The sequence below is a fragment of the Hyperolius riggenbachi genome, chromosome 8 (assembly GCF_040937935.1).
Source record: "Hyperolius riggenbachi isolate aHypRig1 chromosome 8, aHypRig1.pri, whole genome shotgun sequence".
NCBI classification, from domain to species: domain Eukaryota; kingdom Metazoa; phylum Chordata; class Amphibia; order Anura; family Hyperoliidae; genus Hyperolius; species Hyperolius riggenbachi.
In genome coordinates this window covers 141,926,075-141,941,254 of record NC_090653.1, presented here as the reverse complement: position 1 = coordinate 141,941,254, position 15,180 = coordinate 141,926,075, and the positions used below count along the sequence as shown (strand labels likewise).

General features: G+C 37.2%; 1 protein-coding gene across 8 annotated transcripts in view; it reads right to left on the bottom strand.

The window, feature by feature from the left end:
- Positions 1 to 15,180, bottom strand: part of TENM1 (teneurin transmembrane protein 1) — a 1,180,670-nt gene that overhangs the window by 921,516 nt on the left and 243,974 nt on the right. For 6 of the 8 annotated variants that reach the window (XM_068251162.1, XM_068251167.1, XM_068251166.1 and 3 more), the window contains exons 1-2: positions 13,083 to 13,154; positions 7,375 to 7,668 (exon numbers count right to left, since the gene is read on the bottom strand). In XM_068251162.1, coding sequence (XP_068107263.1) covers positions 7,375 to 7,594 — 220 coding nt within the window. In that variant the 5' untranslated portion in view covers positions 7,595 to 7,668; positions 13,083 to 13,154. Of the gene's footprint in view, positions 1 to 7,374; positions 7,669 to 13,082; positions 13,155 to 15,180 lie in introns of those variants that run through there. The other 2 variants (XM_068251163.1, XM_068251165.1) reach the window with 1 other exon arrangement.

The window sequence follows — 15,180 nt, the reverse complement described above, 5'->3', positions numbered from 1 at the left end:
CAAAATGCAGGAGGAGATCACCCTTATTATAAGACAGTCTGAGAACACCAAAAAATAGATCAAGAAGGTGCAACCTTCAACTCAGAGGCCTAGCAGAATCTATAACAGACCTCATGGGCACAGACACTGCTCTCTTGCAAAACCTTTTTGCTCACATCCCGGTGGAATGAATTAGAAAGGGTACCTTGTCTTACCAGACGTCAACCTGAAGGCCCACCATGGGATATAAATATGATGATTTTGCTTTACTAATTTAAGGGAAAAAGTATTAGCAGCATTGAGGAAAAATGTCTCCCTCTCTTTCCAGGGACATCCCTAACCCTAACAAATCTATGGAGACTTGGCACAAGCAACCCTGCAGAGGCAGCAGGAACATAAATGGTTCCTGTAAATACTTATGGAGAAACAGGTAAAGTATTGTTGAGGGTTCCCCTTTATCTGTTATATGCTGCAAACAATCAATAATAGTCCACTGACTCAGTAGAAATGATAAAGGTTAAGTTCTGCAGATGGACTTTCCCTTGCTCACTTTACTTGTGCAGCCCCGGGATCACCGAATACTCCATCCTCACAGCATAGCTCATGATGTGGCACTCAGGGCATCAAAGAATCTTATGCTGGGCACTGCTTAGTTTATGTAAAAGAAAGCAAAAACAAAATTGAGAGCCCCAGTAGTGTATTATTGATGATAAAGGAATGCCAAGGTAGCAGCAATAAGAAATATATAAGTATGGGTGGCCGGGTTCAGGCAACCACTTAAAGCACTTATGGGGATATTAGGCCTGTCCCCACTCAGGCTAAAACGTCGCTCTCTGTAGAAGGAAAGAAGGAGTGTTCACCCATCCACCAGGTGGATAACAATAATTGCAATGGAAACAGAGGTGCCAGCAGAGTAAAAATTGATCATAGGTAAAAACAGATAAAAGTTGGGGCAAGGGTGGACTTACCTCCCCAAAACCAAACACAACACTATGTATGGTTTAAACAAGATATCTGTTTTTACCTATGTTCAATTCTTACTCTGCTGGTGCCTCTGTTTCCATTGTAACTGCTTAGTTTATGCTTTTGGGTAGATAACATACCATACAACTCCAGTTAGTACTTTCTTTTCATGTTTTGTTTACTTAGACCTTAACAACAACAGTATATTAGCTATTTAGCCTGTGAGGTGGCTAACCTAGCTTAGGATGGAAGTATCTAGTTTAATAATGGGTCCACTCTGTCCCATACATTGGTTATAGAAATCAGTGGATCCCTGTCAGAACTGCTTCGGCTTTCATAAGCTAATACGAATGTGTATGCTGCAGCCGTTTCCTGCACAGGGTTATGTAGAGGAACTACCAACTTGCAGACTCTTTTTGTGACAGTCATACTTATCGACATTGTGATAAAACAGAAAAAAATATTTTTGAAGAAGCACACAAGAACGTTGTACTATAAAGCCCAGGTCCTGGATTTATGGAATATAAACTGATGTTTAGACAGCCCAAGAACTATGGGTTCAATACACTGCCAGGGAATAAAAAGGCACCGAGTTATTCTCTTTGCATTGTACTGAAGACTGTTGTATTTATTTAGTAAAGTCTTGCTAATTCACAGGAAATGCTCCCTCCTTCAACTCTATACAATTTCTATTCTCTTCTTTTCAGTCCTTTGGTTCTTTTTTTCCCTTTTCTTCTTTTCTACTTATGATACTACTTGATCCTAAAAGAATCAAGAGTACATTAACCTTTCAACAGTTTAAAATTGGAAGGTTTAAGGTTCAGTCAAAGTTATTATTTGTGTATTCTGAGCATATAATAGGGCTTGAAAATCTCTAACATTGGAAATCCTTATATGCAATGCAGCTGTATATATCTTTAACAGGAAAAGCTGTATTTTCCTTATCTCTCCCATTACGCTATTTGTAATGTTATATGGTATGGTTGAAATTCCAATTTCTTGTATGTTCCATTGTTGATTATTATTACAACAATATGTGAGTCATTGGAGAATATGAACATTTTGACAGTCATATTATATGTTGAAATTTATTATCACATAATGTAATTGCTTTTTTCCCCCTGTGAAACTTGTTTAACACATTTATTACAAAATAAAAAAAAAATGACTAAAAAAAATATGCCTGGTGGACCATCTCACAACTAACTGGATTAATTGGTAAAAGGTAAGTAGCAGGATTAGGTATAAAAACAATGTCACAAGTAAAGATAGGGGGAGTAAACCACAATGTGAAATGCTGCATGGGCTGATGTTCCTCAAGTAAATTTGTAAAGAATCTGGGGATTTCATAAACTATAATGCACAATAAGATTTCAATCAGGGATGTGCAGAAACTACGATGGTGCGAATTTACGCATCGTAGTTCGCATCTACACATCATAGTTCGTAGGTGAAGTTTCAAAACTACGCTTACGAATTTACGCGTAGCGAAGTACCGCTACGCATATCTTACGTGCACTATGCGTAGTTAACATGTGTATTACGTAGTGAACTATGAATGCATTACTCGCGTCTAATTTTGCCGGAGCTGGAAAGCTTGAAAGCTGGAATTGGAGGGAAGTCCATTGGCACTGGGAAACTAGAGATGGCCCGAACGGTTCGCCGGCGAATGGTTCCCGGCGAACTTCAGGGGGTTCGCGATCGCAGAGAACTGCAAACTTTTCCGGAAGTTCAGTTCGCCCTCATAATGCACCATTAAGGTCAACTTTGACCCTCTACATTACAGTCAGCAGGCACATTGTAGCCAATCAGGCTACACTCCCTTCTGGAGCCACTCCCCCCTTATACAAGGCAGGCATCGCCGGCCATTTTACTCACTCATGTGCATGTAGTAAATAGAGAAGGGACAGCTGCTGCTACTGCAGACTCTCATAGGGAAAGATTAGTTTTTTTTCTGTGTGTCCCACTGACACTTGTGTTGCATAGACAGCCTTGACAATTCATACTGTGTGTGTGCCACTGCCAGGCCCAGCACATTCAGTGACTACCTGTGTGTGTGACAGGTGTACAATGTAATACCCATTACTGCATATACCTACCTACCTGTTGTTCACAGTGCACTCACCTACCTACGTGAGTTGAGTGCACGCAGTGTTACTGTGCCTGTCCGCTACCTGTCTGTGTGTGACAGGTGCACATTGTAATACCCATCACTGCATATACCTACCTACCTGTTGTTCACAGTGCACCCACCTACCTCCGTGAGTTGAGCGCATGCAGTGTCACTGTGCCTGTCCGCTACCTGTCTGTGTGTGACAGGTGCACATTGTAATACCCATTACTGCATATACCTACCTACCTGTTGTTCATAGTGCACCTACCTACGTGAGTTGAGCGCACGCAGTGTCACTGTGCCTGTCCACTACCTGTCTGTGTGTGAGACAGGTGCACATTTTAATACCCATACCCTGGTGAAGGGGCTTGCGTATCACAATGAAGCAATGACCATCGGCTATATGAGTTTCTCGGGGGGGGGGGGGGGGGTGAGGCACACCCAAGATAATAAGGTTGTTGCTTCATTGTGGACAGACCAAATTTGATCAGCTGAACAGTCACTCATGGAGATACCACAGCCCGGCAACCATATGGGCTTGAAAACTGCCACGCCCTGCACTCTCACCATGGTGCGCACCAGTCCAGCACAGCCGTCACTACACGAACATACGGTGTGTTACACAGTGAGTTTGGTGTGTCAGTGTGAAGCAGTACTCTAATTACACTCCCTGATTGATGTATACACATTCAAGATGTTTGAAAGCACTTTAGGCCTGCAATTTAGCATTCATTGTGATTTTTGCCCTTAAAACGCTGCTTTGCGTCCAATCCAGATTTTTCATTGGGACTTTTGGCATCTATCCCACTCCTCCATGCCCCCCTCCAGGTGCTAGACCCCTTGAAACATATTTTCCATCACTTTGGTGGCCAGCATAAATGTTTCTAGTGTTCAAAGTTCGCCTCCCCATTGAAGTCTATTACGGTTCGCGTAAGTTAGCGAGAACCGACCTTTCACGTAAGTTCGCGAACCAAAAATCGGTGGTTCGGGCTTCGGGCCATCTCTATGGGAGACTTCCTCCTGATGGCTCTCTTAATGATGGTATTACTTTGCATATTTTCCATGGTGCATCTATGGATTAAAAAAAACAACTTTTCACCTGTCTTTAGGACTACTCTGGTACTTTATTATGTTATTGTCAATTTATACTGCTCAGGTTTACTGCAGGGTTGACTTAAAAAAGAGCTTCACTAAAAGGGTGACTAGATCATTTACTGATGTCTAACCCTAGTCACAATAGCCCTGCTTCTATCATCACCCACCCACTGTTTAAAGTGACCTTTAATGAAAGGGAAATGGTAAACAATGTCAACTACCAGTGCTGCTCGGATACCCCTTTTTAAAATCTGGATTGAATTCGGATCCGGATACCCAGATATCCGATCTGAATCGGATATCCAAGTTTGAAATTTTGAAATCCGAATCGGATATCCGAACCCAGTATCCCAGATATCCACCTGGATTTCAGATGGGAAATCCGAGTTTGCTCAGATAGTCTGTTCGGATTTTAAAAATATCCAAATTGCTATTCAAAGTTCGGATAGTGGAAAAAGTTTGGATTATCTGGGTAACTTGGATATCCGAAGTCTTGCTGAGCAGCACTGTCAACTACTTTGCTGTTCTGATGATCTGCCAGGTGGATTACTCACCCACGCATCAAGGGGCAATGAGGGTCCACTGAACACATGCTAGATTCTTAGCAGAGGGGGTCATTATAGGCCACCACGTCTAAGTTTACTGTAGCATGTGTACATAGCTTAATGCTTCAACCCACAGACCGAAAACAAATATAAACCTGGGCTCTGAATAAAAGTTGACATCACTAACCCCATACTTAAATTTCAGGTTTCAGGTTTGAACTTCTACAAAACTGGCATTGTTAAAAGAGGGAAAAATATGGTCTTCATATGCTTTTCAATGCTTGATCACTTTAAGTAAAACAGACCCTTTTTAAGATGCAGTCAGTGGTAAATACAATTCTGACTGATCAGCAGCACAAAGTCCATAAAAGTGGCTATCTGGTTCATTAGGAAAAAGTAATTGGCCAACAAATGTGTTGACTGGATATGGCTGTCTGACCAGTCATCTCCCTTGTTGGCATGGTGCTAGCTTTTCCTATTGTTTCATTCCATTTATTCTTTGCTTCCCCTTTATCTTCTCGTTCCATCTTCTTCATTTTATTAACTCTTCCCTCTTTTCTTCTTTTACCCCTCTCCTTACCTCCTTGCTCCCTTTTTTGCCCTTGCATTACTGCTCTTTGTTTCCCCCTAATTCCTTCTCCTCCTCTTCCTCACTCCTACACCTCACTTCCCATGCACTTTCTTCTTTTTCTATTTTTGATTCTTTTTCCCAACCTCTTTTCTCTTCCTCTCTTCTATCAGTTTGACTTTCATTTGTACACCACAGATCATTTTTTTATATAATAATTGTTCTTTAGTACAAGGTCAGCCATATATAGATAGATAGATAGATAGATAGATAGATAGATAGATAGATAGATAGATAAATAGATAGATATTATATGAAAAATAGTGACAATTATGTTTTGTCTCTGATTTTTTTTTCAAACGTTTAAGTTGTAAGTTTAATAATACATTGTATGATTTGTAATAACAGACCATTTAAAAAAATATTTTGCAGCATGTTTCTCTGAAATTCCCTTGTCATTTTAATGGTTTGATATGACAAGCAACTTCAACTGGTACCGTTGACAAAATTATTTTGTATATCCACTGTTTTCTGATGTGCCACTGCCTACCTAAGAGCATAGAATCCTGAATGAAATGTTTATCAAAGCCTGTACAGTCACCTCTGCTGAGAAGAGCTTCTAGATTTGTTTTTGACTGACAGCAGTTTTGTTTTTACTACATAAATTAATAGAATTCATCAATCAGTCCTCATTAACCATGTCCTCAGTACCAACTACAAAATAAACTACAAAAAAAAAAAAAAAAACTAACAAAAAAAAGTTTATAAGAAGAGATCACAAAAGTTCAACTTTCTCTAGATCAAAACTTTCTAAAAACCTTAACAAACTGAAAACGCATATCTAGATTAACAATCCTGAAAGCTCTTTATAGAAGCAACTAGATGGTCAGAATATAAAACTACTTCCTACTTACAGCAGTTTGATCTCTTCTAAAAAGATACAGGGTTTTTTTGTCTTCTAGAAAAAATGATCTGATTATAATTTCCTTCTCTATAAGAAATTCTTAAGAAAGCCTGACATTTTGATTGCCATACAGAAATACAGAATACCCAGTATTGGGTATTACATGATACCAGACAGCCATGTACTCTAACGTCAAGCTGTTAAAATCACCTACAAGAAAGTAATAAGAGTAGAACACAATGAGTGGCATGTCTGTTAGTTTACGATACACATAGTGGAATATTGCTGGAGTTTGTACAAGTTTCCTTTAAAGAAGAACTTCACCCAGCACAATATAATGACATGGGTGGAGGTAAGTTGAAGTATTAGACTAATACTACAGTAATGGCCTTGGCAAAATTCCTGGAGTTGAAAAAACTTAGTCCAGGTCTTCTTGATTGCATGTGCCAGACATGCTCCATGTACACTTTCCAGATATACAGTGTGTTAACTGCTTTATGGTCTTTGCAGTTGATTGACTATAGACTTCTGTAGGAGTTCATAAACTAATTAGAACCATATATTTTTGTGAACAGAGGCACCAGTAGAGTGTAAAAATATATTAAACACAGTTTCAAAATAGGGTGGTAAAGGTGGACTTACCTCCCCACAGATAACACAATAGTACCGTATCAATGAAAAGGTGAAATTGTTTATTTCTTACTCCAATAAAATCTGAAACGTGTTTCGAGGGTCAATTGCCTGATTCCTCAGGCAAGGTACAAAAAGGAGCAACTCAGGATGATCAAAGGACCTCTGTCCAATCAGAACCATAGGCAGTGTGTAAATCAGAAGTGTGATAGTCACCTCCCTTATCTCTACATAACACGAATCTCCCAATTTCAAATTTTGCAGCGGTCCTGCTTATCTCCACTTATATAATGTCAATTGCCTGATTCCTCAGGCAAGGTACAAAAAGGAGCAACTCAGGATGATCAAAGGACCTCTGTCCAATCAGAACCATAGGCAGTGTGTAAATCAGAAGTGTGATAGTCACCTCCCTTATCTCTACATAACACAAATCTCCCAATTTCAAATTTTGCAGCGGTCCTGCTTATCTCCACTTATATAATCATGTCTAGGTTGAGCTATGTTTGATATATATATCAAGTAGCATTTTCAACATCCTCAAACAAGATCTCAATATATGAGCAAACTGTTGTATTACCTTGATTAGGATCTTCAATCGCTTTCCTTTTTCTGCTGCTATGGCTGTTGTAGTTAAGTCTTATTTCCTGGGTACATTCTTGTAGGGTTTCTCTTGAGTTGTATGATTGTCTAGGTTTGCGCTCATCTTCGCTGTCTTCTGAAGAGCTGGTGTAGGCAAGATCCATTTCATGCTGTATTTTTGATAATGGCTGGTAAGGCTTGCTGTCCATTTCCTCCATAACTTACTGAATAGAATACTTCACGGTCATGGAGCACGAAGTGCAATGCTGACGTGATGAGCTTCTTAATGTTCCTATGAAAAAAAAAATCATATTATTAAAACACATAGCACTAAATTACTTATTATAACAGACATACAACTCATGTAAAAAATATTTCAACTTAGTTCACAAATGATCTCTTCTTATCTGCTTTAGCTTATTGAAAAGCTCTCCCTATCTGTCTCTCCTTAAAGAGAACCTGTACTGAGTAAAAATATTTAAAATAAACACATGAGGTAACTTCAAATGAACATTACATAGTTACCTTGCCATCAGTTCCTCTCAGAAGCTCACCATTTTCTTCTGACAATAATCCCTTCCAGTTCTGACAACATTTTGTCAGATCTGAAATATATCAGTTGCAGTCAGTAAAATATCAGTTGCTGTCAGTTATAGCTGAGAGGAAAACTGATGTACCAGGTAATGTCCATGTTTCCCTATGGCTCAAGTGGGTGATGTTACAGTTTAACTGTGTGCTGACCAGAAAGCTGTTATGGGTAATGGCCATTTTCAAAATGGAGGACGGAAAATTCCCTTGATCACAGTGAACAAACAGGACGCGGGACAGGAGAAAGACACTGAGGAGTAGACTACATAGAAGGTAAGTATGACTTGTGTATGCTTATTTTGACTTTTAATGTTCAGTTTAGGTTTTCTTTAAAGAGGAACTGTCGCGAAAATCTTAAAATTTAAAACACATACAAATAAGAAGTACATTTAAGATTTTCACGACAGTTCCTCTTTAAATTTGAGATTAATAAAAGATAATGTGAGATAATTCACAAGATATTTCTGGACCAGCCCGATATATATTATCACCTGGGCACAGCAGGTTATAAGTGTAATGCTCATCTGCCTTAATCTTTAACAATAAATTATTCATCTTACATCTGAAATCAGCGATTGAATAAGGAGTAAAGAAGATCAGGATGATAAAAAGTAATTGAAGCGAGTTCTTACTTACAAACAGAGAGAAAGTCCGGGGCACCAGATAAGTTGCAATTGTTAATACTACTTTATTTCATCCCCCAGATAAACAGATAAAACAAATGTGTGGAGGCCTGACAGCCATTTTGAGAGCGCCGCTCGCTTCCTCAGAGACCATGTGGTCTCTGAGGAAGAGAGTGCCGCATGCAAAACGGCTGTCAGGCCGCTACACACTTGCCTTTTTGGTTTGTCTGGGGGATGAAATACAGTGGTGTCAGCAATTGCAACTTATCTGGTGCTCGGACTTTCTCTCTGTTTCAAGTATTGGACTGTGTGTTCTGTCTGGAGGCATAGTAAGTCACCCAACTGCTTGAGGTAGCCTGGATGATCTAGTGCTGATCTCCTTTTGTCTCTACACATAAGATAAGAGAGTTCTTACTTACATGGCAGGGTGAGCAAAATTTTGCCTAACAGGTTTTTTTTTATTGAATAATGTGAACTTTTACTTGCATAAGTTAAACAGAAGCCAGTCCATAACAATGGTGATTGTTGTAACTGTTACGCCCAAGGATAGGGAATCTAATAATACAGTATTTTTGAACTAAATGTGTGATTTTAAATAAAAGGGCTATGCTGTAAATAAGTCATGTTGATTGGTTTGTTTATCAACTTTGGAAAATTAGCTTCCAATTCTTTAAAAGACATCCGATGTGAAAATAAACTGATGAGAAAAACAACTGTATCTATCTTCTTTTTCCTAAAAAATGACTTTTTTTTCTAGCTATCCCACAGTTTTATTTTATATTTAAATCTAGTTTTTAAGTTTTTACTGGTTCATTGTCTCTGCTCAATGACACCTTCATTGAAGTATGCAAGAACTCAAATCAATGAATTAGTGACCATTTTTATCTATTTTCTGCTTTCAAAAGCCATTTACTGACAGGAAAGTGTTTTGTGTCTGTAATTACTTATCAGTGAGGGTTATGCTATAGTCTGACCCAGTCCGACCCGATCCCGACCCGGATAGAAAGAAAAACAAAAAGGCACACAGCCTAGTTATTTGTGTGCTTGGCCCGGTACATATACATGTCTATCTCATCATGTCACATGTCACCTCGGGTATCCTTTAATATTACATAACTTGGGGTAGAAAAAAACTTGACCAAGATCAAATATTTATTTTCTGATTAAATTATCTCAGATGGGTAATGGAATGGATATTCAATTACATATTACATCATATTTATATATGACGCATGATTATTTATAAACATAACCTTGTACAGAACAAAGCTATACAGAAACCTTAAATAATCAGATATACGTTTTCAATAACTTTATCATGCAAGGATTGCAGAAGGTTATTTCTAATGTGTTACAGTAACTGTTCTTGAACTATGTTTTTGATATGCTCACCAGTCAGCACACAGTAGGAGGTTTTATATCCTGGATTTAGGTGCCTGCCATTCCTTCAGCTACAGATTTTATTTTTTTTTGCTTTTGTACATAACAAGATCCATCAAAAAAGAAAAAAGAAAAAAAAAAAAAGCTGGCTTTAAAATAACAAGACAAGCAGTTGTATAAAGCCCACTTTTAAAAGCATCATGCTGATTGAGGAGAAATTGCATATGACACAGGGATAATGGTCCAGACTATAAGAAATCAGAGACCTAGCAGAGCCCACATAACATTTCAGAAGAACACTGTGATTCTTAGAAGTCTAGCCTTATTTTTTCACTTCTCACTTTGTTGAAGCTCCACTTGTGATTGCCAAGATGCTTCAGATGATCAATATCTAGTTGGCCTTGTCAGATAGATGATAAAGGCTTATACAAGTAGAGCTAAGTGACCTTTGTTCAAATGACTTAATGTTTTTATTCCACTAGAGATGCCTCTTTCTCTGACCTTTCTATCAGTTTACTGTCAAACAAAGCTTTCTCATTTGTACTAAGCAACTGTATGAAACACCATAGCTTTGCAGATTTTCCTGGCAACCACGTATTTCTGGGAAAAGTGACATTGTGCTGCATGAAAAAAAGCCCTTCTTGTCAACATTTCATCTATACAGACTGGTGTCTGTAAAAATATGAAAGATTAAGGTAAACACTATATATATATATATATATATATATATATATATATATATATATATATATATATATATATATATATATATATATATATATACATACATACATATATATATATATGTGTGTGTGTGTGTGTGTGTGTGTGTGTGTGTGTGTGTGTGTGTGTGTGTGTGTGTGTATGTATACGGTATACACTATATATATTTTTTTATTATTTATATGTAAAACAGTTTTTTCTAATTAACTTATGGTAATAAGGATTTTTTTTATTTAGAAGTAGTGTAAACGGTTTCAAACCGCCAACTGAAGGAGAACTCCACAAACACCAATGCAGGTTGAAAAATTCAAAAAGTTTATAAAAAAATAAATAAAAATACAGATTCTACTCCATATAACCAATGAGAATTACACACAACACAAACTAATATCACAGTCTTCTTAATATCTTCTGGTCTTCTTCCTATAGGACACTTCCGGAAGCTAGAAGAAAAACAACTGGTTAACAATAACACATAACCTTTCCACCCGGTAAGTATTTGCTAAGCGTATCCACCCTCCCTAATGAGAAATAGACCTTATTTGGGTTCCCAAAAACCCTGAGTACCAAAGTAATTTCGGTTTAATGCTTCACTGAGAAGGCAGATATAGAGCAATTTACACTCTACGTTTGCTGATCAGCAAAATCTTTCATAACTCAATAGTAAATAGAGTACTCTTGCTTTTTGCTCTCAGTCTGATCAATTATTCTGGCTATTTTACATATTCAATAGATCAGACTGTTTCCTAGGAAAAACCAGAATAATAAATGTATCAATTAGATGGTTAAAGGTTAATAAAGTGGTTGGTTAATAAGTTAATGATAATTAATAAAAAAAAATTGATTAGTGAATTACTAAAATTCTTAGTAAATTAATAAGGTTACTAGAATTTAATAAAGAGAAAAAAAATTACTCCGTCACATTCTTATGAGCAAAACTACTCTATATGCTTGCAAAAAGAAACAGAAAAAATAAAAATAAAAACAGTTACTTTGTAAATCTCAAATTCTGTCGCTCCTGTATGTAATCTCTTCTGTTCTTTTGCAGGATCAGTCTATTGCTAGAAAAACAGTCTATTAACAGGTACTTCTTCGAAATCTTTCAATATTACTGGTAAATTGACATATTAATAATTTCCCCTTTCTTTTACAGGAATCCAGCCGGACGACTCTTCTCATAGGTAAGTATTTTCTTCCAATATAACTTCACACTGTATTGTGCATCACAAACACAATAAATACAACAAAAATGGCTTCTTGCATATATTGCTTTGGTAAAGTCAGTAGGCTACAAAAGGATAAGATAGGCCTCTAGCGGACAGGGCAATAGTTCATTTCATTAAGTTCATTCACTTTCCTCTCAATCCCACTATCTCATATTCTCATGCCTAGTATATGGGTAATATGTAGTTTTTGCCTAATATAACATAACTGTCTCCCCACTTCGGCAACCTTTCTGGCACACTTATAATAATAAAAATGCAAGTGAGATTATATTCATCACAGGGGGAATGATCAATCTGAATTCTCAGTATTCTGACGCTATGCTTCAAAACTGGGGAACATTTCTAGAGCCAACTGTACTGTATCAAAATGTTCAAAAATCTTCCTTGTGACATGCTGATTAATCAATACATTAATCATCTTTCATACGTGTCATCATTGAATGATCTCTTTTCCAGCACCTCTGTGTCAGGAATCACTGTCTATACATCTTTCTGGCTCTTTGCATCTGTCTGCAATCTCTCTCCGTGTTTCCCCACTCCTTGTCAGCTCTGATGGACTGATGGCTGTATGTGAAGGTTTGAAGAATCATGGTTGCGCAATATTTTCTCTCACAATGTCGTCTGCTGCAGCTTCTGGCCTGCTTTCCTTAAGCTCAGCCTGCTGCATCCTTCCTCATCGTCTGCCCGCTCCAAACTGCGCCACACCGTCCCCTCAGAGAGCTGTTATTACTCCAACGGCTCTCTCGCGCGTGCCTGGTTGCTAAGCAACCTTCCCTCCTCACACGCGTAATGAATGCTGCCGGCTCTACGCATGAGACACGCGTCCTGGTTGTCTGGGCAACCGGGAGGAGTGCATGCGTCAATATGTACGGGTGCACTCACTCTCCTCCGCATAGCCATCAGCCCTGCCTGAACACACAGCAGTGGCCATTTCAAGTATGGGCAAAGTGCCCTCAATGTAAATAAAACCCTGTGTCAGCAGCACCTCTGCACCTGGGCTGCTGACTAGGCAATAGTAAAAAAATATGCTCTCTATTCTACCTGCTACAATTGTATACTGTATACTCATACATGTACAATTTATATTTTGTTCCAGCATAAAATCCACTACAGATTTCATTTTTCCTATGTTGCTGTTACTCAGCATTAATTAGTAAAAATCTTACAGATTTGAGATGTTTTGGAATAATCCATCTTTTCATGGGGGGCTATCTGGGTTTACTTTATTATCAAAAGCAGTTACTGGATGGCAGTTGTTCAGTCCACCTTGCAAAATTGTGTGCAAGCAAGCAGGGAGGCCAGCCTGCATGTTTGTACAGATTTACACCAGGGAGTGCTTTTGTACAGAATAAAGGAAATCCCTCTTGAGGAGATGTCCTTGTCCAAAACCTTTCAGATCTGTCAGATATTTAGTACCTACTGTACCTAACTGCATCATGAGAAAAAAAGTAATTAATAGTACATTTTACTTTGGGAGACATGCAAAATGCCTGTCTTAGTGTGTACACATGTATTTTAAATCTTACAATTTATCATGATGGTTGTCCTCTAAGGAACTCTTTAGATGATTGTAGAAAAAAAAAATAAAAAAAATAAAAAAAATATATATATATATATATATATATATATATATATATATATATATATATATATATATATATATATAGTATAATAGTAATCTTTTGACGGGAAATGACATAGGTGTCTCTCAAAATATGACGATGTACAAGAGGTATTGTGGGAAAAAAAATTTTTATTTACATTTGAGCATAAAGTTTCCTATCCAAAATTATTCATATCCTTTCTCAATAATCAATAGAAAAGCCTTTATTGGCAATTACAGTAATGAACCAACCTTTTGCGTGTCTTGTACATCGTCTTATTATCTTTTGGGAGACACCTATGTCATTTCTTATAAAAAATAAATAAAATACTTGCTGGTTGAATAAAAGTAACTTTAGGTCAAACATTTCCAGGAGTATGAATAATTATGGGCAGCACTGTATTTATATATTCAGTATATATATCACATTATTTAGTTGATTGAAATTGCAAAATTGTAATTCCTATGGAATGATTAAAAGATTTTTGCTAAAATATTTCTTTTTCATTGATGTTAATCAGTGGACATAATGCATTTGTTCAAAGGTAACCACAGACTTGAATTGATAGCTATTTAGCCAAAAAAGATTCAAATTGAATGAAGACCCTTCTCTTTCTGGGCTCCTTGGCAAATGCACCTGGCTAGAGTGGTCAGAGGGAAATTGATAGTGTAGGTTCAGTGGCTGTGAGCAGAGACAGATTCTAATTCAAACACACACACAAATTTGAAAAATTTTCCTTTGCAGGTGCACATCCAGGCAATTGGCAGGCGTTTTTTATGATCATTTAGATGCCAAGACTCCCATGTGACTGCTCACTCAGATTGAGTGATGTCAGTTGGCATATTCCTTAATACACAGGCAATACACAGCACAGCGGTCTTCATTTTGTTCTGCCATTGTCTCTGGGCAAATTGCGGTGCAGCCAATGTCAATCTGCTGCACAAAATGTTGTATTAGCAAATGGCCACAGTTTACCAATCTTCATTATCCTGATTTTCTGTCAGTTTTTTTTTTACTATTGTTATTACATGTTCCAATTTTTCAATACTTTCAAAAGGTATTCTACTCTAGTTTGTGCCATATACATATGGAGAATATTTAAGAAAAATCTGGGTTCCTAGAAAATCTTACATACATATGTCTGGCCCTCCTGTAATCAAATTCAATATTTAACTTTTAAAGTGTTGGTTTGCTTAAACGGGCTCTAAAGAGAGAAGCTCGATACACACCATACAATCTTGGTTGTACAGATTTACCAAATCTATGTAGTATAAGTGCCAACAGATTGAAAATACCTTGAATGATTGATTGGATAAGCTCTTATACTACATGAAAGTGGTAAGATTGAACAACCAAGATTGTATGGTGTGTGTTGAGCCTGACTCTGATCAATAATGTAATGTATTTGTATTATTCATTTTAACTCATTTTAAGATGTAGACATGTAACTCCAGTATAAACAGAATAAGCTGTTGTTCTTACGCTGATAATAGACAAGCAACAGCATGTACTCATTCCTGTAAAAAAAAAAAAAAAAAAAAAAAATATATATATATATATATATATATATATATATATATATATATATATATATATTACTCTGTTTCCACTCCTTGTAATGTGATTTTCTATGCTTGTTATACTCCATCTTCTGAAGTGT